Source organism: Oncorhynchus gorbuscha, linkage group LG24, assembly GCF_021184085.1.
Source record: "Oncorhynchus gorbuscha isolate QuinsamMale2020 ecotype Even-year linkage group LG24, OgorEven_v1.0, whole genome shotgun sequence".
Taxonomy (NCBI): Eukaryota; Metazoa; Chordata; class Actinopteri; order Salmoniformes; family Salmonidae; genus Oncorhynchus; species Oncorhynchus gorbuscha.
Window position 1 is genome coordinate 42,986,962 of NC_060196.1, and position 27,882 is coordinate 43,014,843.

At 46.0% G+C, this 27,882-nt stretch overlaps 1 protein-coding gene across 2 annotated transcripts in view; it reads right to left on the minus strand.

Moving 5' to 3' along the window:
• LOC124012664 (syndecan-3-like) overlaps positions 1-27,882 on the minus strand; it is a 53,108-nt gene that overhangs the window by 15,820 nt on the left and 9,406 nt on the right. For both annotated transcript variants that reach the window (XM_046326527.1, XM_046326528.1), the window contains exon 2: positions 2,686-2,779. In XM_046326527.1, the coding sequence (XP_046182483.1) occupies positions 2,686-2,779 (94 nt within the window). The remainder of the gene's footprint in view (positions 1-2,685; positions 2,780-27,882) is intronic.

The window sequence follows — 27,882 nt, forward strand, 5'->3', positions numbered from 1 at the left end:
AAGCTAATCTGAAACAGAAATAAAATGGCTAAACACAGTCATAGAAGCTAATCTGAAACAGAAATAAAATGGCTAAACACAGTCATAGAAGCTAATCTGAAACAGAAATAGAATGGCTAAACACAGTCATAGAAGCTAATCTGAAACAGAAATAGAATGGCTAAACACAGTCATAGAAGCTAATCTGAAACAGAAATAGAATGGCTAAACACAGTCATAGAAGCTAATCTGAAACAGAAATAGAATGGCTAAACACAGTCATAGAAGCTAATCTGAAACAGAAATAAAATGGCTAAACACAGTCATAGAAGCTAATCTGAAACAGAAATAGAATGGCTAAACACAGTCATAGAAGCTAATCTGAAACAGAAATAAAATGGCTAAACACAGTCATAGAAGCTAATCTGAAACAGAAATAGAATGGCTAAACACAGTCATAGAAGCTAATCTGAAACAGAAATAAAATGGCTAAACACAGTCATAGAAGCTAATCTGAAACAAACAAAGGCCTCTTACAAATAAGTGTTATGGAGGTAATTCTACACACACACACACACACACACACACACACACACACACACACACACACACACAGAACACACATACTCAAACTAAAACACACACAATGGCCTGTCTGCATGAGATCATCTGATCTGCTGTCTGTAATCAGATTACTGTAAATAAGATCATTTAGTCTGGGTGGAGATCTGGCTACTGGGAGGGTATGTGCACGTGTTCAGTTCCTGTGTTCAGTTCCTGTGTTACGTTAATGCAAGGCCGTGTATGTGTGTGTTTATGTGTGTGTATGTGTGTGTTTATGCGTGTGTATGTGTACGTTTATGCGTGTGTATGTGCGTTTATGCGTGTGTTTATGCGTGTGTATGCGTGTGTTTATGCGTGTGTATGTGTGTGTTTATGCGTGTGTTTATGCGTGTGTGTTTATGCGTGTGTATGTGTGCGTTTCTGCATGTTTATGTGTGTGTTTATGCGTGTGTGTTTATGCGTGTGTATGTGTGCTTATGCATGTGTGTGCTTATGCGTGTGTGTTTATGCGTGTGCGTGTGTGTGTGTGTTTATGCGTGTGTATGTGTGTGCTTATGCGTGTGTTTATGCGTGTGCGTGTGTTTATGCGTGTGCGTGTGTTTATGTGTGTGCGTGTGTTTGTGTGTGCGTGTGTGTGTTTATGCGTGTGTGTGTGTGTTTATGCGTGTCCGTGTGTGTGTTTATGTGTGTGTATGTGTGTGTTTATGCGTGTGTTTATGCGTGTGTATGTGTGCGTTTCTGAATGTTTGTGTGTGTGTTTATGCGTGTGTGTTTATGCGTGTGTATGTGTGCGTTTATGCGTGTGTATGTGTGCTTATGCGTGTGTGTTTATGCGTGTGTGTTTATGCGTGTGCGTGTGTGTGTTTATGTGTGTGTATGTGTGTGCTTATGCGTGTGCGTGTGTTTATGCGTGTGCGTGTGTTTATGTGTGTGCCTGTGTGTGTTTATGCGTGTGTGTGTTTATGCGTGTCCGTGTGTATGTTTATGCGTGTGTGTTTATGCGTGTGTTTACGCGTGTGTATGTGTGTGTTTACGCGTGTGTATGTGTGCTTATGCGTGTGTATGTGTGCTTATGCGTGTGTATGTGTGCTTATGCATGTGTATGTGTGTGTTTATGCGTGTGTATTTATGCGTGTGTGTGTTTGTTTATGCGTGTGTATGTGTGTGCTTAGGCGTGTGTATGTGTGTGCTTAGGCGTGTGTATGTGTGTGCTTAGGCGTGTGTATGTGTGTGCTTAGGCGTGTGTGTTGATGCGTGTGTATGTGTGAGCGTGTGTGTGTTTATGCGTGTCCGTGTGTGTTTATGTTTATGCGTGTGTGTTTGAGTTTATGCATGTTTATGCGTGTGTGTGTGTTTATGCGGGTGTGTGTGTTTACGCGTGTGTGTGTGTTTACGCGTGTGTGTGTGTTTACGCGTGTGTGTGTGTTTGTGTGCGTGTGTGTGTGTGTGTGTGTGTTTACGCGCGTGTGTGTGTTTACGTTTACGCGCGTGTGTGTTTACGCGCGTGTGTGTGTGTTTACGCGCGTGTGTGTGTGTGTGTTTACGCGCGCGTGTGTGTGTGTGTTTACGCGCGCGTGTGTGTGTGTGTGTGTTTACGCGTGTGTGTGTGTGTTTACACGCGTGTGTGTGTGTTTACGCGTGTGTGTGTGTGTGTTTACGCGCGTGTGTGTGTGTGTTTACGCGCGTGTGTGTGTGTGTGTTTACACGCGTGTGTGTGTGTGTGTGTGTGTGTTTACGCGTGTGTGTGTGTGTTTACGCGCGTGTGTGTGTGTGTTTACACGCGTGTGTGTGTGTGTGTACGCGTGTGTGTGTGTGTTTACGCGTGTGTGTGTGTGTTTACGCGTGTGTGTGTGTGTTTACGCGTGTGTGTGTGTGTTTACGCGTGTGTGTGTGTGTTTACGCGTGTGTGTGTGTGTTTAATCTGACCTCAGATTTGGGGTTGGGAGTCAGAGCTGCAGATTTAAACACAGCAGCTGTCACCTCTTAAACCAACAGGCTGCAGAGAATTCCCACACACACACAATCTAACATAGGCATGTTTGAACGGGTAGTGGGCCTATGTTAGATTGTGTGTGTGTGTGTGTATATAGGCCCCCTACATGTTCAAACATGCCTATGTACAAACACACACAACAAACTCACAGCCAGATCCAGAGCCTGAGAAGAGGTCTTCATCATCATAGAACTCATCTCCAGAAGAACCTTCTAGATCTATAGACGGAACCCAGGTCTGACCCTGGAGAGAGAAAGAAAAGACAGAGGTTATTCTTCGCTCTGTTTGTTTGTTTTGTCCATTTCATCCATCATAGAAAACTTAGTTAGATGAGACTACTTTCAGAATGATAAAGCCTAAGCGATGAGAGGAACTATCCATTAGGAAAAAAGAAGAGACAGAGAATAGAAAATAGAAGAGAGAGATGGACCATTATCTTCCATTAACAGGAGAGAAGACAAGGCATCTGTTTTTCTCGCTCACACGAGAGACTGTCAGACTGTTCTATTGAGTTGTATAACTGACCACTATTGAGTTGAGTATAAGTACTATTGTAGAGTCTGAACCAAAGCTGAAAGTTTGGCAGGCCAAAGTTGTTTTTAGTTCTATAATGGCTTAGAGATGAGAAGAGCTGTTTGTTGGTAATCTCAATAAGTGGATGTTGGATACATAACAATGTCTGTCATATTTTTATACAGCCCAGAAACACTGTTTCACCTGAGAGTTACATACAGTCAGAAAAATAGCAAACGATGAGAGAGTCATTTCATTATCAGCATAAAACAAAAACACACCACAACCATAGTGCACCACAACCATACAACCATAGTACACCACAACCATACAACCATATTACACCACAACCATAGTGCACCACAACCATAGTGCACCACAACCATACTGCACCACAACCATACTGCACCACAACCATACAACCATATTGCACCACAACCATACAACCATACTGCACCACAACCATACTGCACCACAACCATAGTGCACCACAACCATAGTGCACCACAACCATACAACCATATTACACCACAACCATACAACCATATTACACCACAACCATACTGCACCACAACCATACTGCACCACAACCATACAACCATACTGCACCACAACCATACAACCATAGTGCACCACAACCATACAACCATAGTGCACCACAACCATACAACCATAGTGCACCACAACCATAGTGCACCACAACCATAGTGCACCACAACCATAGTGCACCACAACCATAGTGCACCACAACCATACTGCACCACAACCATAGTGCACCACAACCATACTGCACCACAACCATACAACCATACTGCACCACAACCATACAACCATAGTGCACCACAACCATAGTGCACCACAACCATAGTGCACCACAACCATACAACCATATTACACCACAACCATACAACCATACTGCACCACAACCATACAACCATACTGCACCACAACCATACAACCATACTGCACCACAACCATACAACCATAGTGCACCACAACCATAGTGCACCACAACCATAGTGCACCACAACCATACTGCACCACAACCATACTGCACCACAACCATAGTGCACCACAACCATAGTGCACCACAACCATAGTGCACCACAACCACACAACCATACTGCACCACAACCATATTACACCACAACCATACTGCACCACAACCATACTGCACCACAACCATAGTACACCACAACCATAGTGCACCACAACCATAGTGCACCACAACCATAGTGCACCACAACCATAGTGCACCACAACCATAGTGCACCACAACCATACTGCACCACAACCATAGTGCACCACAACCATACTGCACCACAACCATAGTACACCACAACCATAGTGCACCACAACCATACTGCACCACAACCATAGTGCACCACAACCATACTGCACCACAACCATAGTGCACCACAACCATAGTGCACCACAACCATATTGCACCACAACCATAGTGCACCACAACCATAGTGCACCACAACCATACAACCATATTACACCACAACCATACTGCACCACAACCATACTGCACCACAACCATACTACACCACAACCATACTACACCACAACCATACTACACCACAACCATACTACACCACAACCATACAACCATATTACACCACAACCATACTGCACCACAACCATACTGCACCACAACCATACTGCACCACAACCATACTGCACCACAACCATACTGCACCACAACCATAGTGCATCACAACCATAGTGCATCACAACCATATTACACCACAACCATAGTGCACCACAACCATAGTGCACCACAACCATAGTGCACCACAACCATAGTGCACCACAACCATATTACACCACAACCATACTGCACCACAACCATACTGCACCACAACCATACTGCACCACAACCATACTACACCACAACCATACAACCATATTACACCACAACCATACTGCACCACAACCATACTGCACCACAACCATAGTGCACCACAACCATACTACACCACAACCATAGTGCACCACAACCATACTACACCACAACCATAGTGCACCACAACACAACCATACAAACATTATACACCACAACCATACTACACCACAACCATAGTGCACCACAACCATACAACACCACAACCATACTGCACCACAACCATACAACCAAACTACACCACAGCCATACTGCACCACAACCATACTGCACCACAACCATACAACCAAACTACACCACAACCATAGTGCACCACAACACAACCATACAACCATAGTGCACCACAACCATAGTGCACCACAACCATGCACCACAACCATAGTGCACCACAACCATACTGCACCACAACCATACTGCACCACAACCATACAACCATATTACACCACAACCATAGTGCACCACAACCATAGTGCACCACAACCATAGTGCACCACAACCATAGTGCACCACAACCATAGTGCACCACAACCATAGTGCACCACAACCATACTGCACCACAACCATACTACACCACAACCATACTACACCACAACCATACTACACCACAACCATACTGCACCACAACCATACTACACCACAACCATACTGCACCACAACCATACTGCACCACAACCATACTGCACCACAACCATACTACACCACAACCATACTACACCACAATAAACCAGGTAGGTAACATTAGAACAGCTCATCTACATTTTGAAACAAACTGTGATTCAAACAAACTCAGATAAACAAGTTGTGCACCGCGTTTGACTTTTAACTGGGATTTCTGCTACTGTCTGGTCCTGTGGTCGTGTTGTGATGACCTAGTCACCCCAAGCTCAGGTCAAGAGAAAGGTGACAGGGTTAGGGTGAGCTCCCGGCCTGAATGTCCTCACCTCCACCCTCTCTGACCTTCCCCAAAACGCTTAAGTCGCTTACAGCTGAGGACAAGCCACTTCATACGGTTATGGGGAATAGGGACGTTACTTTAGGGACGTTACTTACATATGGGGTGACTTGGAAAGATGTGGGGTGGTTTATGGTAGATTTGATCGGTTCAGGGTACTCTAGATTTTATTTGGATAATTACTGTAGTACTATCAGCTAGCTTCCTACTGTTCATTATAAACTGTGGTGTAAACAGGTCATCATATCTTAAAGTCAACCTCTGGCAGGCAGGAAGAAACAGACACACACAGACAGACAGACAGACAGTGCCAGTTAGCTAGTGGTATCCCACTGCTCTCTCTGCCTCCAGGAAACACCAAGGAAACCTGATGCCACTGAAAGCCAATTAAACCATCATGCAATGTAGAAACTAGAAACCTGACCTCAGTGTGGCTCTACTTGCTTCACTGTGGACCGTGCTAGAACCACATTTCAACTGGAACGCTATTCACTTTATAATGCACTATTTCTGCCACCCTATCCCTATACAGTGTCCAGCTTTTGGTCAGAAGTAGTGCTTTCTCGTCTTATAGTGCACTACTTTTGATGCGCTACAGGTGGTAGTGCACTACAGGGAATAGATTCTCTGAGTGATTAGTGCTTTTTGAGGTCCGTTTGGATTATTCAAAAATAATCACGTGTTTCTATTTAGGTTTTGATACTTTAAAAAAACATTGAATACATTATGAAATAATTACTTTAAAAGTGATTTGAGCTTTTGAATGGAAATTCCAAAGCCCAAAATAGTGAACATTCAAATGCCAAAAAATTGAAAACATTCCATTGTCTCTGTCAGGTCCACATTGGGTAAACATCAATAGAAAATAGGAAATTACTATGAAAAATGACATTTTCCAGGTTTGTATATGTATTTCTTCGTTTTTAAAGTCATTATCTCATCTCTGATCAGGCAGTAGCATCCAGCCAGCTAGACAACCATCTACCGTTATCTCTGATCAGGCAGTAGCATCCAGCCAGCTAGACAACCATCTACCGTTATCTCTGATCAGGCAGTAGCATCCAGCCAGCTAGACAACCATCTACCGTTATCTCTGATCAGGCAGTAGCATCCAGCCAGCTAGACAACCATCTACCGTTATCTCTGATCAGCATCCAGCAGTAGCATCCAGCCAGCATCCAGCCAGCTAGACAACCATCTACCGTTATCTCTGATCAGGCAGTAGCATCCAGCCAGCTAGACAACCATCTACCGTTATCTCTGATCAGGCAGTAGCATCCAGCCAGCTAGACAACCATCTACCGTTATCTCTGATCAGGCAGTAGCATCCAGCCAGCTAGACAACCATCTACCGTTATCTCTGATCAGGCAGTAGCCAGCTAGACAACCATCTACCGTTATCTCTGATCAGGCAGTATCATCCAGCCAGCTAGACAACCATCTACCGTTATCTCTGATCAGGCAGTAGCCAGCTAGACAACCATCTACCGTTATCTCTGATCAGGACACCCATCTACCGTTAGATCAGGCATCCAGCCAGCTAGACAACCATCTACCGTTATCTCTGATCTGCATCCAGCCAGCTAGACAACCATCTACCGCATCTCTGATCAGGCAGTAGCATCCAGCCAGCTAGACACCCATCTACCGTTATCTCTGATCAGGCAGTAGCATCCAGCCAGCTAGACAACCATACCGTTATCTCTGATCAGGCCAGCATCCAGCCAGCTAGACACCCATCTACCGTTATCTCTGATCAGGCAGTAGCATCCAGCCAGCTAGACAACCATCTACCGTTATCTCTGATCAGCATCCAGCCAGACAACCATCTAGCATCCAGCCAGCCAGCTAGACAACCATCTACCGTTATCTCTGATCAGGCAGTAGCATCCAGCCAGCTAGACAACCATCTACCGTTATCTCTGATCAGGCAGTAGCATCCAGCCAGCTAGACAACCATCTACCGTTATCTCTGATCAGGCAGACACCCATCTACCGTTATCTCAGTTATCAGGCAGTACCGCAGCCAGCTAGACAACCATCTACCGTTATCTCTGATCAGGCAGTAGCATCCAGCCAGCTAGACAACCATCTACCGTTATCTCTGATCAGGCAGTTGCATCCAGCCAGCTAGACACCCATCTACCGTCTGATCAGCCAGCTCAGGCAGTCAGGCATCCAGCCAGCTAGACACCCATCTACCGTTATCTCTGATCAGGCAGTAGCATCCAGCCAGCTAGACAACCATCTACCGTTATCTCTGATCAGGCAGTAGCATCCAGCCAGCTAGACACCATCTACCGTTATCTCTGATCAGGCAGTAGCATCCAGCCAGCTAGACACCCATCTACCGTTATCTCTGATCAGGCAGTAGCATCCAGCCAGCTAGACACCCATCTACCGTTATCTCTGATCAGGCAGTAGCATCCAGCCAGCTAGACAACCATCTACCGTTATCTCTGATCAGGCAGTAGCATCCAGCCAGCTAGACACCCATCTACCGTTATCTCTGATCAGGCAGTAGCATCCAGCCAGCTAGACACCCATCTACCGTTATCTCTGATCAGGCAGACACCCATCTACCGTTATCTCTATCAGGCAGTTGCATCCAGCCAGCTAGACACCCATCTACCGTTATCTCTGATCAGGCAGTAGCATCCAGCCAGCTAGACACCCATCTACCGTTATCTCTGATCAGGCAGTAGCATCCAGCCAGCTAGCAGCATCCAGCCAGCTAGACACCCATCTACCGTTATCTCTGATCAGGCAGTAGCATCCAGCCAGCTAGACACCCATCTATCTCTGATCAGGCATCATCCAGCCTGACAACCATCTATTATCTCTGATCAGGCAGTAGCATCCAGCCAGCTAGACACCCATCTACCGTTATCTCTCAGGATCAGGCAGACACCCATCTACCGCATCCAGCCAGCTAGACATCTACCATCTATCCAGCCCGTTATCTCTGATCAGGCAGTAGCATCCAGCCAGCTAGACACCCATCTACCGTTATCTCTGATCAGGCAGTAGCATCCAGCCAGCTAGACACCCATCTACCGTTATCTCTGATCAGGCAGTTGCATCCAGCCCAGCATCCAGCCAGCTAGACAACCATCTACCGTTATCTCTGATCAGGCAGTAGCATCCAGCCAGCTAGACACCATCTACCGTTATCTCTGATCAGGCAGTAGCATCCAGCCAGCTAGACACCCATCTACCGTTATCTCTGATCAGGCAGTAGCATCCAGCCAGCTAGACACCCATCTACCGTTATCTCTGATCAGGCAGTAGCATCCAGCCAGCTAGACACCCATCTACCGTTATCTCTGATCAGGCAGTAGCATCCAGCCAGCTAGACACACCATCTACCGTTATCTCTGATCAGGCAGTAGCATCCAGCCAGCTAGACAACCATCTACCGTTATCTCTGATCAGGCAGTAGCATCCAGCCAGCTAGACACCCATCTACCGTTATCTCTGTAGCATCCAGCCAGCAGACACCCATCTACCGTTATCTCTGATCAGGCAGCATCCAGCCAGCTAGACACCCATCTACCGTTATCTCTGATCAGGCAGTAGCATCCAGCCAGCTAGACACCCATCTCGTTATCTCTGATCAGGCAGTAGCATCCAGCCAGCTAGACACCCATCTACCGTTATCTCTGATCATCCAGCCAGCTAGACACCCATCTACCGGCAGTAGCATCCAGCCAGCTAGACACCCCAGGCCGTTATCTCTGCATCAGCCAGTATCTGCATCCAGCCAGCTAGACATCCATCTACCGTTATCTCTGATCAGGCAGTAGCATCCAGCCAGCTAGACACCCATCTACCGTTATCTCTGATCAGGCAGTAGCATCCAGCCAGCTAGACACCCATCTACCATCTCTGATCTAGCATCCAGCCCGTTATCTCTGATCAGGCAGTTGCATCCAGCCAGCTAGACAACCATCTGTTATCTCTGTTCAGGCAGTAGCATCCAGCCAGCTAGACACCCATCTACCGTTATCTCTGATCAGGCAGTTGCATCCAGCCAGCTAGACCCATCCCATCTATCAGGCGTAGCATCCAGCCATCATCTGTTATCTCTGATCAGGCAGTTGCATCAGACACCCATCAGTTATCTCTGATCAGACAGTAGCATCCAGCCAGCTAGACACCCATCTACCGTTATCTCTGATCAGGCAGTAGCATCCAGCCAGCTAGACAACCATCTACCGTTATCTCTGTGCTCCCCACACTCACTGTACAGTCTTTGAGTCATCCTACTTCGTTAGGCTAGTAGCTGGTATGCTGCTGACCTGTCTGAAAATAATTGTACTAGTTCTTCAAAGTACATAAGGTACTGCTTATTACTACAACTATCAACCGGGCAGAGCTACCTCACGAACCGTCACTAACCCTCCTGTCTGTACATTCCTCTCTTATGCGGCCTGTGTTTAGACCATCCGTCTCTGTCCAAGCCAGGGAGAACAGGTGCAGTGGATTATGGTCGTTGTAGTTATGATATGACCAGGTGGCGAATCGCATCTCTGCATGTCTGGCAGACATATCAGTGTGGATGACGGATCACCACCTCAAGCTGAACCTCGGCAAGACGGAGCTGCTCTTCCTCCCGGGGAAGGACTGCCCGTTCCATGATCTCGCCATCACGGTTGACAACTCCATTGTGTCCTCCTCCCAGAGCGCCAAGAACCTTGGCGTGATCCTGGACAACACCCTGTCGTTCTCAACCAACATCAAGGCGGTGGCCCGTTCCTGTAGGTTCATGCTCTACAACATCCGCAGAGTACGACCCTGCCTCACACAGGAAGTGGCGCAGGTCCTAATCCAGGCACTTGTCATCTCCCGTCTGGATTACTGCAACTCGCTGTTGGCTGGGCTCCCTGCCTTATGCCATTAAACCCCTTCAACTCATCCAGAACGCCGCAGCCCGTCTGGTGTTCAACCTTCCCAAGTTCTCTCACGTCACCCCGCTCCTCCGTTCTCTCCACTGGCTTCCAGTTGAAGCTCGCATCCGCTACAAGACCATGGTGCTTGCCTACGGAGCTGTGAGGGGAACGGCACCTCAGTACCTCCAGGCTCTGATCAGGCCCTACACCCAAACAAGGGCACTGCGTTCATCCACCTCTGGCCTGCTCGCCTCCCTACCACTGAGGAAGTACAGCTCCCGCTCAGCCCAGTCAAAACTGTTCGCTGCCCTGGCCCCCCAATGGTGGAACAAACTCCCTCACGACGCCAGGACAGCGGAGTCAATCACCACCTTCCGGAGACACCTGAAACCCCACCTCTTTAAGGAATACCTAGGATAGGATAAGTAATCCCTCTCACCCCACCCCCCCTAAGTTTTAGATGCACTATTGTTAAGTGACTGTCCCACTGGATGTCATAAGGTGAATGCACCAATTTGTAAGTCGCTCTGGATAAGAGCGTCTGCTAAATGACTTAAATGTAAATGTAAATGTAGTTAATAACCACGTTTCTACGCTGAACTAGTCCCAGCATCCCACATACAGTAGTTCTTTATTTAATTTCTCTAGAGAAATGGCGCGCTGAGCTCACAAAAAAAGAACTAAAATGAACTGACGTTGGTCAATTAGTTGTTTAATAACTCAACACTACCTCTGAGATAGAACTATAAGAGATCGAAAGAGATCGCAATATATAGGTCCAAATGAAAGTTCTTTACAAATGGGAGAATTACTAAATGTTGTTTTGATTCTCTGAGCAGGTCTGTAGAGAAACAACATTCACATGGCAGTCTGGAAGTAGACGGAACCTTTCGTTTATTGCAGGGCTACTGTTACTAGCAAACCCAACGATCAGTCAGCACTGAAAAGACATCTCAAACCGTTCATGGCAGCAGTGTGTGTGTGTGTGTGTGTGTGTGTGTGTGTGTGTGTGTGTGTGTGTGTGTGTGTGTGTGTGTGTGTGTGTGTGTGTGTGTGTGTGTGTGTGTCTATAGCAAGGATCTGTTTTACAATGAGGCCCGTTGCTAGGAGCAACCTCTGTCTTTCACAGAAATTCACATCTCCCACAGTGAAGCAACCACACACACACAACCTTAAATGAACACACACGCAAACACAACTTATACGTACACACATGACTGTAACTAAATAGGCAGGAGTTACGTAACACCAAATAAACAACCCAAAAACAAGTTAAAAACAGACTGTTTCTCTCCTCCAGCTCTCTCGCCCTTCATCGGTCTCCCTTTATCTTTCCTTTCATCTGTTTTTCTCCCTTATCTATCCCTCCTTCTCCCTTTATCTCTCTCTCCCACACCCTCTCTCCCAATCCTTCTCTGATTGTTGTTGGAGCTGTGTCAACAACCCCCTCCTTCCTCTCCTCTTCCCATCTTACCCCTCCTCCTCGGGCTAGCTGAGACTGTCCCTTGAAGAAGCCTCTCACACACCACCCCTGATTATAAACACACACACACAGTGTTTCACGCCTGCTTTGTTTTCCTCTGTGTCCAGTCTGAGTAAACATGTAGGTTATGTCTGTGTGTTTATGATGTGTATGTGAGAGAGAGATAGAGGACAGAGAGATGCATGTCTATATGTCTGTATCCTTTATGTTTATCCTTCTACAGTAATGTCTCTCCATCCGCAGGGTAAATATACATGAGTGCATATTACAAGTGTAAATGTATGGTATGACCTCATTCTGAAGTGTGTCACTCTGTGTATAATGACAGGGTGTGTGTACATACGCAAGTATGTAATCACAGGGTTTGTTTGTGGTGTGTATGTGTGTGTGTGTGTGAGAGAGAGTGAGTGAGTGAGTTGTGTGATTTTGGGTGGCGAATACAGCCGAGGCTGCAGTTTGTCTGCACACAGACAATCTGGAAAGTCGGCTAAAAACAGAAGCACTTGTATGCTATACAACACAGGATAATTACCACACCACACAGAGGTGGACACACACACATACAATGCATTATGATGTGGTTATAATTAATGTACTTGTCATGGGGCATGTATGACATTCTGATAATGTCTTATGAATACATCTTGAGGTGTAACAAATATCTTGAACACGTGGATGTTAAAAACAGCATCAGAAAGGTCAAGTGTGCCAGCGAACGCCTGCATTGTTACATACGAGTCAGTCTTTGTTTCAAGTCAAACTTATGGTGTTCTTTCAGAATGTTTAAGGAAGTTAGCTAACTCTTTCCTCCTGTTTTGTGACAGTTCTACCCCTCAGTAACCCCACCCTTATTCAATGCACTGTAATGTGTCGACTGTAGCAGATAGAAATGTAGTGTATAGAGCAGAAACACTACATGACAGGGAGTCACATCCATTCTACACAACACATTTTTATCTAGCCATTTGGTTCCATGACGTTGCACCCTCCAGTCTAGAATAAGCCCCTTTGTTTTTGAAGTTAACTGTTGTTATAAGTTGCTGTATGAATGACATGTTATTTTAAGTCCAGGCTTTTCCTGTCTTTACTGTTTTCCAGTGTGTGTGTGAGAGAGTCTGTGTGCATGCGTGTGTGAGAGAGTCTGTGTGCATGCGTGTGTGAGAGAGTCTGTGTGCATGCGTGTGTGTGTGTGCATGCGTGTGTGTGTGTGCATGCGTGTGTGTGTGTGCATGCATGCGTGTGTGTGTGTGTGCATGCATGTGTGTGTGTGCGTGCTTGCGTGTGTGTGTGTGTGTGCATGCGTGTGTGTGTGTGCATGCGTGTGTGTGCGTGTGTGTGCGTGTGTGTGTGTGTGCATGCGCATGTTTTTCTGGTTTCTAACAGGTTGATCCTGCTAGGTCAACCAGCTCCCTGCTCTCTCTCACAGAGACAGGGAGCTAAACTGTGATTCACATCAAAATACATATCCTGCTACACAGGACTAGAAGTTAGTGGTTCATAACACAGTCTGCTCCACAGGACTAGAGACTAGTGGTTCATAACACACAGTCTGCTACACAGGACTAGTGGTTCATAACACACAGTCTGCTCCACAGGACTAGAGGCTAGTGGTTCATTACACACAGTCTGCTACACAGAACTAGAGGCTAGTGGTTCATTACACAGTCTGCTCCACAGAACTAGAGGCTAGTGGTTCATAACACACAGTCTGCTCCACAGAACTAGAGGCTAGTGGTTCATTACACAGTCTGCTCCACAGAACTAGAGGCTAGTGGTTCATTACACACAGTCTGCTACACAGAACTAGAGGCTAGTGGTTCATAACACACAGCCTGCTACACAGGACTAGAGGCCAGTGGTTCATAACACACAGTCTGCTCCACAGAACTAGAGGCTAGTGGTTCATAACACACAGCCTGCTACACAGGACTAGAGGCTAGTGGTTCATAACACACAGCCTGCTACACAGGACTAGAGGCCAGTGGTTCATAACACACAGTCTGCTACACAGGACTAGAGGCTAGTGGTTCATAACACACAGCCTGCTACACAGGACTAGAGGCTAGTGGTTGTATGTCAATACTTTGCATATGTGTGAATTCCATAACTGTTGACGTCCAGTCCCAGGTCCAGCGTATTATTTTGTGTTCCTGGTAACTGCATGCTCTGGTTTAGTGCTTTATGATATTGCCTCAAGCAATTACAGGCTCCCGAGTGGCGCAGCGGTCTAAGGCACTGCATCTCAGTGCTAGAGGCATCACTACAGACCCTGGTTCGATTCCAGACTGTATCACAACCGGCCGTGATTGGGAGTCCCATAGGGCGGTGCACAATTGGCCCAGAGTCGTCTGAGTTTGGCTGGGGTAGGCCATCATTGTACCTCTACGCAGACGACACCATTCTGTATACTTCTGGCCCTTCTTTGGACACTGTGTTAACAAACCTCGAAACGAGCTTCAATGCCATACAACACTCCTTCCATGGCCTCCAACTGCACTTAAATGCTAGTAAAACTAAATGCATGCTCTTCAAACGATCGCTGCCCGCCCAACTAGCATCACAACTTTGGACGGTTCTGACTTAGAATATGTGGACAACTATAAATACCTAGGTGTCTGGGTAGACTGTAAACTCTCCTACCAGACTCAAATTAAGCATCTCCAATCCAAAATTAAATCTAGAATCGGCTTCCTATTTGGCAAAAAAGCCTCCTTCACTTATGCTGCCAAACATATCCTTGTAAAACTGACTATCCTACCGATCCTTGACTTTGGCGATGTCATTTACAAAATAGCCTCCAACACTCTACTCAGTAAATTGGAGGTAGTCTATCACGGTGCCATCCGTTTTGTCACCAACGTCCCATATACTACCCATCATTGCGACTTGAATGCTCTCGTTGGTTGGCCCTCGCTACATATTCTTCGCCAAACCTACTGGCACCAGGCCATCTATAAGTCTTTGCTAGGTAAAGCCCTGCGTTATCTCAGGTCACTGGTCACCATAGCGACACCCACCCGTAGCACGCGCTCCAGCAGGTATATTTCACTGGTCATCACCAAAGCTAACACGTCCTTTGGCCGCCTTTCCTTCCAGTTCTCTGTTGCCAATGACTGGAACGAATTGCATAAATCACTGAAGCTGGAGACTTATATCTCCCTCACTAACTTTAAGCATCAGCTGTCAGAGCAGCTTACCGATCTCTGCAGCTGTACACAGCCCATCTGTAAATAGCCCATCAAACTACCTCATCCCCATATTGTTATTTATTTTTCGTCTTTTGCACCCCAGTATCCCTACTTGCACATCATCATCTGCACATCTATCACTCCAGTGTTAATGTTAAATTATAATTATTTTGTCACTATGGCCTATTTATTGCCATTTCCTCCCTAATCTTACTACATTTACACACACTGTATATAGATTTTTCTATTGTGTTATTGACTGTACGTTTGTTTATCCCATGTGTAACTCTGTTGTTGTTTTTGTCAAACTGCTTTGCTTTATCTTGGCCATGTTGCAGTTCTAAATGAGAACTTGTTCTCAAATAAAAAGTTGCTCCATCCTCAGTTCTCTCCTATCACAGCCATTAAACTCTGTAACTGTTTTAAAGTCACCATTGGCATCATGATAAAAATCCCTGAGCAGTTTCCTTCCTCTCCGTCAACTGGGCGCCTGTATCTTTGTAGTGACTGGGTGTATTGATACATCATCCAAAGTGTAATTAATAACTAAACCATGCTCAAAGGGATATTCTATGTCTGCTTTTTTTAAAACCATCTAGCAATAGGTGCCCTTCTTTGAAAGGCATGGGAAAACCTCCCTGGTCTTTGTGGTTGAATCTGTGCTTGAAATTCACTGCCCGACTTAGGGACCTTAAAAGATAATTGCATGTGTGGGGTACAGAGATGGGTAGTCATTCAAAAATCATGTTAAACACTATTATTGCCCCCAGAGTTAGTCTATGCAACTTATTATCTGACTTGTTAACCTCGAGTGTAGGGGGCAGTATTTTGATGTTTGGATGAAAAACGTACCCAAATTAAAACGGCCGATTTCTCAGGCCCAGAATCTAGAATATACATATAACTATCGGATTAGGATAGAAAACACTCTAAAGTTTCCAAAACTGTCAAAATATTGTCTGTGGGTATAACAGAACTGATATTGCAGGCGAAAACCTGAGGAAAATCCAACCAGGACGTGCTGTTTTTCCTGAAACCTCCCTGTTCCATTGCATGCCTTCCCTCCATTTAAAGGGATATCAACCAGATTCCTTTCTCTATGGCTTCCACATGGTGTGAACAGTCTTTAGACATAGTTTCAAGGTTTTATTCTGAAAAATGACCGAGAACGATCACAGTGCGTCAGTGGATGGCTGGGTGCCAGCAGAGTTTTGCATGCACAACAGATTGGAGCAGACATATTCTCTCTCTATCCTATTGGAAAAGCTATGGTCCGGTTTAAATATTATCGATAATTTATTGTTAAAAACAACTTGAGGATTGATTATAAAAAACGTTTGACATTTCTACAAACTTTACGGATACTATTTGGAATTTTCGTCTTCCCCGTCGTGACGGCTCGAGCCTGTGGATTTCTGAACAAAACGCGCCAAACAAATTGAGGTATTTTGGATAGAAAATGTTTCTTTATGGAACAAAATAAACATTTATTGTGTAACTGGGAGTCTCGTGAGTGCAAACATCCGAAGATCATCAAAGGTAAGTGATTCATTTTATTGCTTTTCTGACTTAGTGACCAGAAAGTCTACTTTGCTGCTAGCTGTTTGGAATGTTTAGTCTGCCGAGAGAGATGTCCTAACATAAACGCTTAGATAGCTTTTGCTGTAAAGCTTTTTTGAAATCTGGCATGCCAGGTGGATTAACAACAAGCTACGCTGTGTTTTGCTATATTGCACTTGTGATTTCATGAAAATTAAATATTTTTTGTAATTTAATTTGGCGCTCTGCAATATAACGGATGTTGATGAAAATGATACGGGATGGGTGCGCCAAGAAGTTAAGTACATTTTTACTCCTGAACTTATTTAGGCTTGCCATAACAAATTCAATCAATTTTAAAATCAGGCTGTAACACATCAGAATGTGGAAAAAAGTCCAAGGATGTGAATACTTTCTGAAGGCACTACATACTGTATGTGGCACAAGGATGTGAATACTTTCTGAAGGCACTACATACTGTATGTGGCACAAGGATGTGAATACTTTCTGAAGGCACTACATACTGTATGTGGCACAAGGATGTGAATACTTTCTGAAGGCACTACATACTGTATGTGGCACAAGGATGTGAATACTTTCTGAAGGCACTACATACTGTATGTGGCACAAGGATGTGAATACTTTCTGAAGGCACTACATACTGTATGTGGCACAAGGATGTGAATACTTTCTGAAGGCACTACATACTGTATGTGGCACAAGGATGTGAATACTTTCTGAAGGCACTACATACTGTATGTGGCACAAGGATGTGAATACTTTCTGAAGGCACTACATACTGTATGTGGCACAAGGATGTGAATACTTTCTGAAGGCACTACATACTGTATGTGGCACAAGGATGTGAATACTTTCTGAAATACTGTATGTGGCACAAGGATGTGAATACTTTCTGAAGGCACTACATACTGTATGTGGCACAAGGATGTGAATACTTTCTGAAGGCACTACATACTGTATGTGGCACAAGGATGTGAATACTTTCTGAAGGCACTACATACTGTATGTGGCACAAGGATGTGAATACTTTCTGAAGGCACTACATACTGTATGTGGCACAAGGATGTGAATACTTTCTGAAGGCACTACATACTGTATGTGGCACAAGGATGTGAATACTTTCTGAAGGCACTACATACTGTATGTGGCACAAGCGAGAATCAAACCCACAACCCTGGTGTTGCACCATGCTGAGCTACAGTGACTGGACTAACAAATTTAGAAAAATTGTAATTTAGCCATATTGTCCTGTGTCCATCACAGTTCCAACCCCCTCTCTGCATCTATCTATCTATCCTCTTCCTCCTGTCTTCGACAGCTGGTTGACTTGGGTGGCAGCCAGGCTTGGTCAGGGAGTTTGAGAGAGAAAAAATGGGTGGCAGGTAGCCTAGCGATTAAGTTTGTTGGGCCAGTAACCAAAAGGCTGAAGGTTCAAATCCCCGAGCCGGCTCAGTGAAAAATCTGCTGATGTGCCCAAGGCACTTATTAACCCTAACTGCTCTTGTAAGTCACTCTGGAGAAGAGTGTCTGCTAAATGACTACAATGTAAAAACGAGAAAGAGGAAGACAGAGGTGGAGGTATTGTGTGTGTGTGTGTGTGTGTGTGTGTGTGTGTGTGTGTGTGTGTGTGTGTGTGTGTGTGTGTGTGTGTGTGTGTGTGTGTGTGTGTGTGTGTGTGTGTGTGAGAGAGGAGTGTGACAAGAGCGATTGGGTTACCAGGTGATGACCTCGTTTAGACACCTGCCACCTTCAGCAGAGATTAACACAGAAACCCTTCGCATGCACGCACACACATACACTTGGCAGCGAAACCTAGTTTCAGCAGGTCCAGTATCTTAAACCTGTCAAGGTAAACTAAGGTAGAGTTAGGGGACAGAGAGAATCCTGTAACAGTGAAGGTAGCTTAACTCTGCATACATAGGTTGGGTTTGTCCTAACAGAACTCTGCTAGGGGGACATCTGTGCTCGCATACTCCCTGAAGACCTTCACTTGAAAAACAAGAGAGAAAGTACCAATATTACTGTTGTTTGTCCCTCTTGAGCCACTCTAGCAATAACAGAGCCATAAACACTTCCTCAAAATAGTCTGAATTTATCTAAGATGAATCAAGAAATGTGTCCTTAATTTGGACGTTTCTGCCGAGTTCTTAGTCATACAGTTTTACATCTAACTAAGATGTTTGGTGTCGTATTTCTCAAGTGAAAACATGTGCATGAAAACAAACACGTCATGTTCCCACTCCTACTAGGAGTAGTACTGTTGACAAATCAAAGACGAAGGGGCGTAGACTTTGGCTACCGAACTTTGACTTGCCTCAAGAAAAAATGGTGTGCTCACGAATATCCCAACAAAAAAACCATCAAAGCCTGCTAATTGAGTTATGAAACTCTGACAGACGGTCTGATAGAAAAACACAGCTGGAGAACTATTGTTGTTATACGCCACTTAGCAGAGGCTTTTATCCAAAGCAACACACAGCAGAGTGGGTGCATGCATTGTTTGTATGTACATGTGATCCCTGTGGGAAGTAGAACCCACAACCTTGACGTTGATAGCGCCAGTCTTAAAGAGTCACAAAATAATAACATGTAGAATAACATACGTCTAAAGAGGTGAGGGGTTGAAATAGAAAAAAGTAGGGAGATGAGGAGGATGGAGAGAGGAGGAGGAGGACGGATGGACGGAGAGAGGATGGGTGGAGAGAGGACGGAGAGAGGATGGATGGAGAGAGGATGAGGAGGATGGACGGAGAGAGGAGGAGGAGGATGGACGGAGAGAGGAGGAGGACGGAGAGAGGAGGAGGATGGATGGATGGATGGAGAGAGGAGGATGGATGGAGAGAGGATGAGGAGGATGGATGGAGAGAGGATGAGGAGGATGGATGGAGAGGGGATGAGGAGGATGGATGGAGAGGGGATGAGGAGGATGGATGGAGAGAGGAGGAGGAGGATGGACGGAGAGAGGAGGAGGAGGATGGACGGAGAGAGGAGGAGGAGGATGGACGGAGAGAGGAGGAGGAGGACGGACGGAGAGAGGAGGAGGACGGAGAGAGGAGGAGGACGGACAGAGGAGGAGGACGGATGGAGAGAGGAGGATGGATGGAGAGAGGAGGAGGAGGATGGATGGAGAGAGGATGGATGGAGAGAGGAGGACGGAGAGAGGATGGATGGGGAGAGGAGGAGGATAGAGAGAGGAGGAGGATGGGATGGAGAGAGGAGGATGGAGAGAGGAGGAGGATGGAGAGAGGAGGAAGACGGTGAGAGAAAATAGAAGAGCTGCAGCAGTCAGATGTATATCTGTATGTAGGAGCCAGCTGTTACACTAATCCACCAATCCAACAGGATTATAGACCACGTCACACAGAGAGAGAGACAGAGACGGAATCCTATTCCATTATATATGACTTTATGAAAGATGCATCAGACCGTGTGTTTGTGTGTGATGTCTTACTATTCTGTCTGCCAACAATGCCCTCAGACACAGTTAGTGTGTGTGTGTGTAAGATTATAGCCTAGCTGAATGGCTTGTTTCACCAGGCCAGTAGGAGGGCGTGGCTCCTGTGGTCTTCACTGTTCTGGTGTTCCTAAGAAACTTTTCAAAAGGCTTCAAAAATGTGCTTGTGTGTGAAAGAGAACCCCATCGACCAAGCTTCCTTTGTGTGTGTGTGAGCGAGTAAAATAATGTGTGTGTGTGAGAGAGAGTTTGTGGGGAGGGAGGGTGAAGGATTTATAGCAAAGAAATCAATGGTGACCTTTAAACTTTTGAATAGATTGGCTGGCCAGACTGCAACACACACACGTTGATGGGAATCCCATTTGTCTGACGGAGTAATCAGAATCACAAGAGACACATATTATAAGACTCATGTGATCTATTCATTACAGAAATTATTCAGAAAGGGGATAGAAGAGGAAGGAGAAAATAGGAAATAGGGTAAGGAGAGAGAGAGAGAGAGTAGAGAAAAAGAGAGACGAGAGAGAGACAGAGTAGAGAGAGAGGGGGGTAGAGAAAAAGAGACAAGAGAGAGAGAGAGCAAGAGAGCGAGAGAGGGGGTAGAGAAAAAGAGAGAGTAGAGAAAAAGAGACGAGAGAGACAGAGTAAAGAAAAAGAGACGAGAGAGAGAGACAGAGTAGAGAAAAAGAGACGAGAGAGAGAGAAGAGAAAAAGAGACGAGAGAGAGAGAAGAGAAAAAGAGACGAGAGAGAGAGTGAGAGAGAGAGAGAGAGAGAAAGAAAAAGAGAGAGAGAGAGAGAGTAGAGAAAAAGAGACGAGAGAGGGGGTAGAGAAAAAGAGACAAGAGAGAGAGTGAGAGAGAGAAAGAGAGTGAGAGAGAGGGGGTAGAGAAAAAGAGACAAGAGAGAGAGAGAGAGAGAGAGCGAGAGGGGGGGTAGAGAAAAAGAGAGAAGAGAAAAAGAGAGACGAGAGAGAGACAGACAGAGAGAGAGGGGGTAGAGAAAAAGAGACAAGAGAGAGAGAGAGCAAGAGAGCGAGAGAGTAGAGAAAAAGAGAGAGTAGAGAAAAAGAGACGAGAGAGACAGAGTAAAGAAAAAGAGACGAGAGAGAGAGACAGAGTAGAGAAAAAGAGAGACGAGAGAGAGAGAAGAGAAAAAGAGACGAGAGAGAGAGAAGAGAAAAAGAGACGAGAGAGAGAGAGAGAGAGAGAGAGAGAGAGAAAGAAAAAGAGACGAGAGAGAGAGAGTAGAGAAAAAGAGAGACGAGAGAGAGAGTGAGAGAGGGGGGGGGAAAAAGAGACAAAAGAGACAAGAGAGAGAGTGAGAGAGAGAAAGAGAGTGAGAGAGAGGGGGTAGAGAAAAAGAGACAAGAGAGAGAGAGAGCAAGAGAGCGAGAGAGGGGGGTAGAGAAATAGAGAGAGAGAGAGAGGGGGTAGAGAAAAAGAGAGACGAGAGAGAAAGAGAGTGAGAGAGAGAGAGAGGGGGTAGAGAAAAAGAGAGAGAGAGAGAGTAGAGAAAAAGAGACGAGAGAGAAAGAGAGAGAGAGAGAGGGGGTAGAGAAATAGAGAGAGAGAGAGAGGGGGGTAGAGAAAAGAGAGAGAGAGAGAGAGGGGGTAGAGAAAGAGAGAGAGAGAGGGGGGGTAGAGAAAAAGAGAGAGAGAGAGAGAGTAGAGAAAAAGAGAGACGAGAGAGGGGGGTAGAGAAAAAGAGACAAGAGAGAGAGTGAGAGAGAGCGAGAGAGGGGGGTAGAGAAAAAGAGAGAGAGAGGGGGAGAGAGAGAAGAGAGGGGGGTAGAGAAAAAGAGAGAGAGAGAGAGAGAGAGAGAGAGAGAGAGAGAGGGGGTAGAGAAATAGAGAGAGGGGGGTAGAGAAGAGAGCGAGAGAGAGAGGGGGTAGAGAAAGAGAGAGAGAGGGGGTAGAGAAATAGAGAGAGGGGGTAGAGAGAGAGAGGGGGTAGAGAGAGAAATAGAGAGAGGGGGGTAGAGAAATGAGAGAGAGAGAGAGAGAGAGAGAGAGAGAGAGGGGGGTAGAGAAATGAGAGAGAGAAAGAGAGAGAGAGAGAGAGAGAGAGAGAGAGAGAGAGAGAGAGGGGGTAGAGAAATAGAGAGAGGGGGGTGAGAGAAATAGAGAGAGAGAGGGGGTGGAGAAATAGAGAGAGAGGGGGGGTGGAGAAATAGAGAGGGGGGTGGAGAAATAGAGAGAGGGGGTAGAGAAATGGAGAGAGAGAGAGAGAGAGAGAGAGAGGGGTAGAGAAAGAGGGGGTAGAGAGAGAGGGGGTGGAGAAATAGAGAGAGAGGGGGTGGAGAAATAGAGAGAGGGGGGGGTGGAGAAATAGAGAGGGGGGTGGAGAAATAGAGAGAGAGGAGGGGGTGGAGAAATAGAGAGAGAGGGGGGTGGAGGAGAAATGGAGAGAGAGAGGGGGTGGAGAAATAGAGAGAGAGAGAGGGGGGAGAGAAAGAGAGGGGGGTGGAGAGAGAGAGGGGGTAGAGAAATAGAGAGAGAGAGAGAGGGGGTAGGAAATAGAAATAGAGAGAGAGAGAGGAGGTAGAGAAATAGAGAGAGAGAGAAGGGGGGTAGAGAAATAGAGAGAGAGAGGGGTAGAGAAATAGAGAGAGAGAGGGGGGGTAGAGAAATAGAGAGAGAGAGGGGGTAGAGAAATAGAGAGAGAGAGAGGGGGTAGAGAAATAGAGAGAGAGAGAAAGAGGTAGAGAAATAGAGAGAGAGAGAAAGAGAGAGGTAAAAGTGTTTCATCTCTGATGCAGGGAAGGAAAATATAATCAGTTCTCTGTAATTCAATCTGTAATAGAGAGAGGCTCCAACGACTGTGTGTCTGTGTGTGTGTGTGTGTGTGTGTGTGTAATATAAATGATACATGTGACCTGCCTCGCACATCCAATACTCAGACACACACACACACACACACACACACACACACACACACACACACACACACACACACACACACACACACACACACACACACACACACACACACACCTAGACTAACTGCTCCTATTGATTGGTGGTTCCGAGACATTTCCACCCAATCAGTCACCAGTGTGCCTCACACTGATCCCTATTGGTCAATTAACTTTGAATTCCCATAATGTACTAAATTAAAACCATTGTAACAGGTTATGACTGGGTTAAAATGGTGCTCTTAGGTTAGCCATGCTTCTCTTGGTAGTCTCTTACCAGGGTTGTGTTCATTTGGCACAATACATGAGAAAATGTTTTGAAAGGGAAGGGGTACGGTCTCAACTTGTCTAATAAGAGACGCTCATTTTCTTTTGAAATGTTTTCCTGTTTAGTGCCAAATGAACGCTACCCCTGTCTGAGCCCATGCCATTGTAAGTACTATTTATGAATGAACAGTCTGTCTTCGTGAGACTTTCAATATTAGCTGCACCTCAACAGATAATAATGAACAATAAAATACCACACCATTTATGGCACCCTTATCTTTCTCCCCCCCCTCTCTAATCCTTTCCAGGTTGTTCTGTCCATTCAATCCCTCTCAGCTCTACTAAGCTCTTTATAAACATCCGTTAACCACCACTCTATCTTTCTACTGCTGACCCTTCCTACTGTACCTCTCATTCTCCCTCTACCCATCTCCCACTCCCTCTACCCACCTCCCACTCCCTCTACCCACCTCCCACTCCCTCTACCCACCTCCCACTCCCTCTACCCACCTCCCACTACCCACCTCCCTCTCCCTCTACCCACCTCCCCACCCACCTCCCTCTCCCACTACCCACCTCCCCTCCCTCTACCCATCTCCCACTCCCCTACCCACCTCCCTCCCTCTACCCACCTCCCACTCCCACTACCCACCTCCCTCTACCCACCTCCCTCTCCCTCTACCCACCTCCCTCTCCCTCTACCCACCTCCCTCTCCCTCTACCCACCTCCCTCTCCCTCTACCCACCTCCCTCTCCCTCTACCCACCTCCCTCTCCCTCTACCCACCTCCTTCTCCCTCTACCCACCTCCTTCTCCCTCTACCCACCTCCTTCTCCCTCTACCCACCTCCTTCTCCCTCTCTCCCTCATTACTTGGCTGCTACTAACTTCTCCCTCCGAGTCTATATGCCCCCCCCCTCTCTCTCCTTAATGTAGTGCGTCTGGCGAATGTGAGTCAGTCTGTCTGGACTCAGTATATCATCATATCACATGACAACTCCATTCAGTAGGGACAAGACAATATCAATCACACACACACACACACGTCTCTGTGGCCTGGCTCCCTGCTGGTTGAGATTAGGGGTAATCCAAAACTGTTGGGATGAAAGATTAAGAATGAATTACCTGCTGCTGGTGAGACAGAGACAAAGAGAGACAGAGAGAGAGAGCGAGACAGAGAGACAGAGAGGGGTGAGCGAGAGAGAGAGAGGGGGGGGTGAGAGAGACAGAGAGAGACGAGCGAGAGAGGGGGGGGGCGAGAGAGAGAGACAGAAACAGAGACAGAGAGAGAGAGTGGGTGAGAGCGAGCGAGAGGGTGAGACAGAGAAAGAGACAGAGAGGGCAAAAGGGTGAGACAGAAAGGGTGAGGGTGTGTATCATTCATGTCTGTGCATGTATGGGAAGCCTGAAACTATGAGCAGTCCGAACTTTATTTAACTAGTTAAGTCAGTTAAGAACAAATTCTTATTTTCAATGACAACCTAGGAACAGTGGGTTAAATGCCTTGTGGTCCTTCTGTAGCTCAGTTGGTAGAGCATGGCGCTTGTAACGCCAGGGTAGTGGGTTCGATCCCCAGGACCACCCATACGTAGAATGTATGCACACATGACTGTAAGTCGCTTTGGATAAAAGCGTCTGCTAAATGGCATATATTATTATTATTATATTATTGTTCAGGGGCAGAACGAGAGATTTGTACCTTGTCGGCTCGGGGATACATGCATGCTTGCAGTGCGTGTGGCACCTTAATTGGGGGGGACGGGCTTGTGGTAATGGCTGGACCGGAATCAGTGGAATGGTATCAAGTACATCAAACACATGGTTTCCACATGGTTTCCACGTGGTTTCCACATGGTCTCCATGTGTTTGATGTCATTTCATTTGCTCCATTCCAGCCATTATTATGAGCAGTCCTCCCCTCAGCAGCCTCCACTGGTGTGTGTATCATCCATTTCTGTCTCCTCATGCAGACACACACACACACCGATCATTAACTTCAGTAGCTCATTCAGGCTGCAAACGCCTTGGAAAGAACCATCTAAAGAGCTGGGGTTTAAAGGTTAACCCAAGGGGTTCTAGCACGCACGCGCACACACACACACACACACACACACACACACACACACACACACACACACACACACACACACACACACACACACACACACACACACACACACAGCTACGTTTTTACTTTGCTTTGAAGCACAGAATCTATTCCCTATAATGCCAGACATTGAGTCCATATTCAAGGATGATCTTTTTCATTCAGGCAGTAATAGTTCAGATTAAGACATTAACCAATCAACTCCGAATTTCCTCAGAGTCGCATACTGATACAACATTACATTGTAATATGGTGCACTTGGATTTTGAAAAATCTATATAAAAAAAATACCTTTTTCTAGTTTGTTTAAGGGTGTTTCTGTGGTGACACAGATGGAGGCTGAATGTCTGGTGGTTGTTCATGAGGATAAGACAGTGGTTCCACCTGATCAGGCCTCTTTAGTCTAATGTTCTGGTGACCCACAACATACTCTCTATAACACACTATAGAACAGTACATTACATATAGTCACATCGACGACACAATGGGCAATACTTGCATCTACACACAGTCATCTGTGGTTAAACTCCACATGAGCATCTGTGGTCGAAATCTGATCCTCCTCTAGTAATGGAGGAAGAAGGAGGGATGGGAGATTTAAGGAAGGAGGGAGAGGGAAAAATAGGGGAGAGAGATGTACTGAGAGATTGAGAGCAAGATGTAGATAGGGAATCTGAGATAGCGAGTAGAGGTGTAAAAATGGAGGGATGGGAGAGTGGGAGTGAGGGATGAGAGAGTGGGAGTGAGGGATGAGAGAGTGGGAGTGAGGGATGAGAGAGTGGGAGTGAGGGATGAGAGAGTGGGAGTGAGGGATGAGAGAGGGGGAGTGAGGGAGTGAGGGATGGGAGAGGGGGAGTGAGGGATGGGAAGTGACGGTTGTAGCAGGAGCTTCTGACCTCGTTCACTCCTCTGTCGGGACATCGGCTAAATTATTCAAAAACACACAGGAAGCCCCCCCCCTCTTCTCAGACAAAGCTCAAAGGCCAGATCTACAAATACACACTTCCTGTGTCTAGCAACATAACCCCACAACATATCAACACACACATGCACAAATCAAGACTAACAATGAAATGCTTACTTACGTGCCCTTCCCAACAATGCAGAGAGAAAATAAATGATGGAAAAAATAATAAAACGAGGACTAAATAGACGAGTACCAGTACGAGTTGATGTGCAGGGGTACGAGGTAATTGAGGTAGATATGTACATATGGCAATATGGTAAAAAATGAAAACACAAAGCAGACCAAACTCTTTGGTCCGTTAAAAACCTGCTGTTTGGAAGATAGTGTTCTAAAGCCTGAAAGATAAACACGTGACTCTGGATGACAACATGATGATGTTTGTTTTCAACATTCGGGCGGTTTTCCTAAAGAAGATAAATCCGCTTTGTGCTTTTTTCTTCTTCTTGGCACGACACTTACGACTATCGCAATACTGGTAACCTCCCTAACAGGTAGGGATAAAGTGCCAAGGCAACAGGATAGATAATAAACAGCAGCAGCATATGTGGTGAGTCAAACGAGTTCATGCAAAGGGTCAATGCAGATAGTTACAGAGTTTACTATCCACCAGTCTTATGGCTTGGGGGTAGAATCTGTTCAGGATCCTGTTGGTTCCAGACAGTACCGCTTGCCGTGTGGTAGCGCAGAGAGAACAGTCTATGACTTTGGTGGCTAGATTCTTTAACCATTTTTAGGGCATTCCTCTGACACCGCCTGGTATAAAGGTCCTGGATGGCAGGGAGCCCGGCCCCAGTGATGTACTGGGCCGTAAGCACTACCCTCTGTAGTGCCTTGCGGTCGGATGCCACACATACACACGGCTTGGGTGGTATCCAGATTGCCATACCTTCATACCGACATTGTGCCATACTAGGATATCCAGTAAAACCAGCACTGAACACAAGGGGTGCAATTTTCAAACCCCACTGAGCCTCTGTAATCTAAAATCCCATAAAGAATGCTAACTAAATATTAACGAGCGCATTACAAAAATGTTATAGTCTTTGACCTAAACTATTTTCAGGACAGACATCCCAGCTCATAAAGTTATACAAGTAAGTCAAAAAATGCTACTCACAGTTTGCTGCACACATAAAACA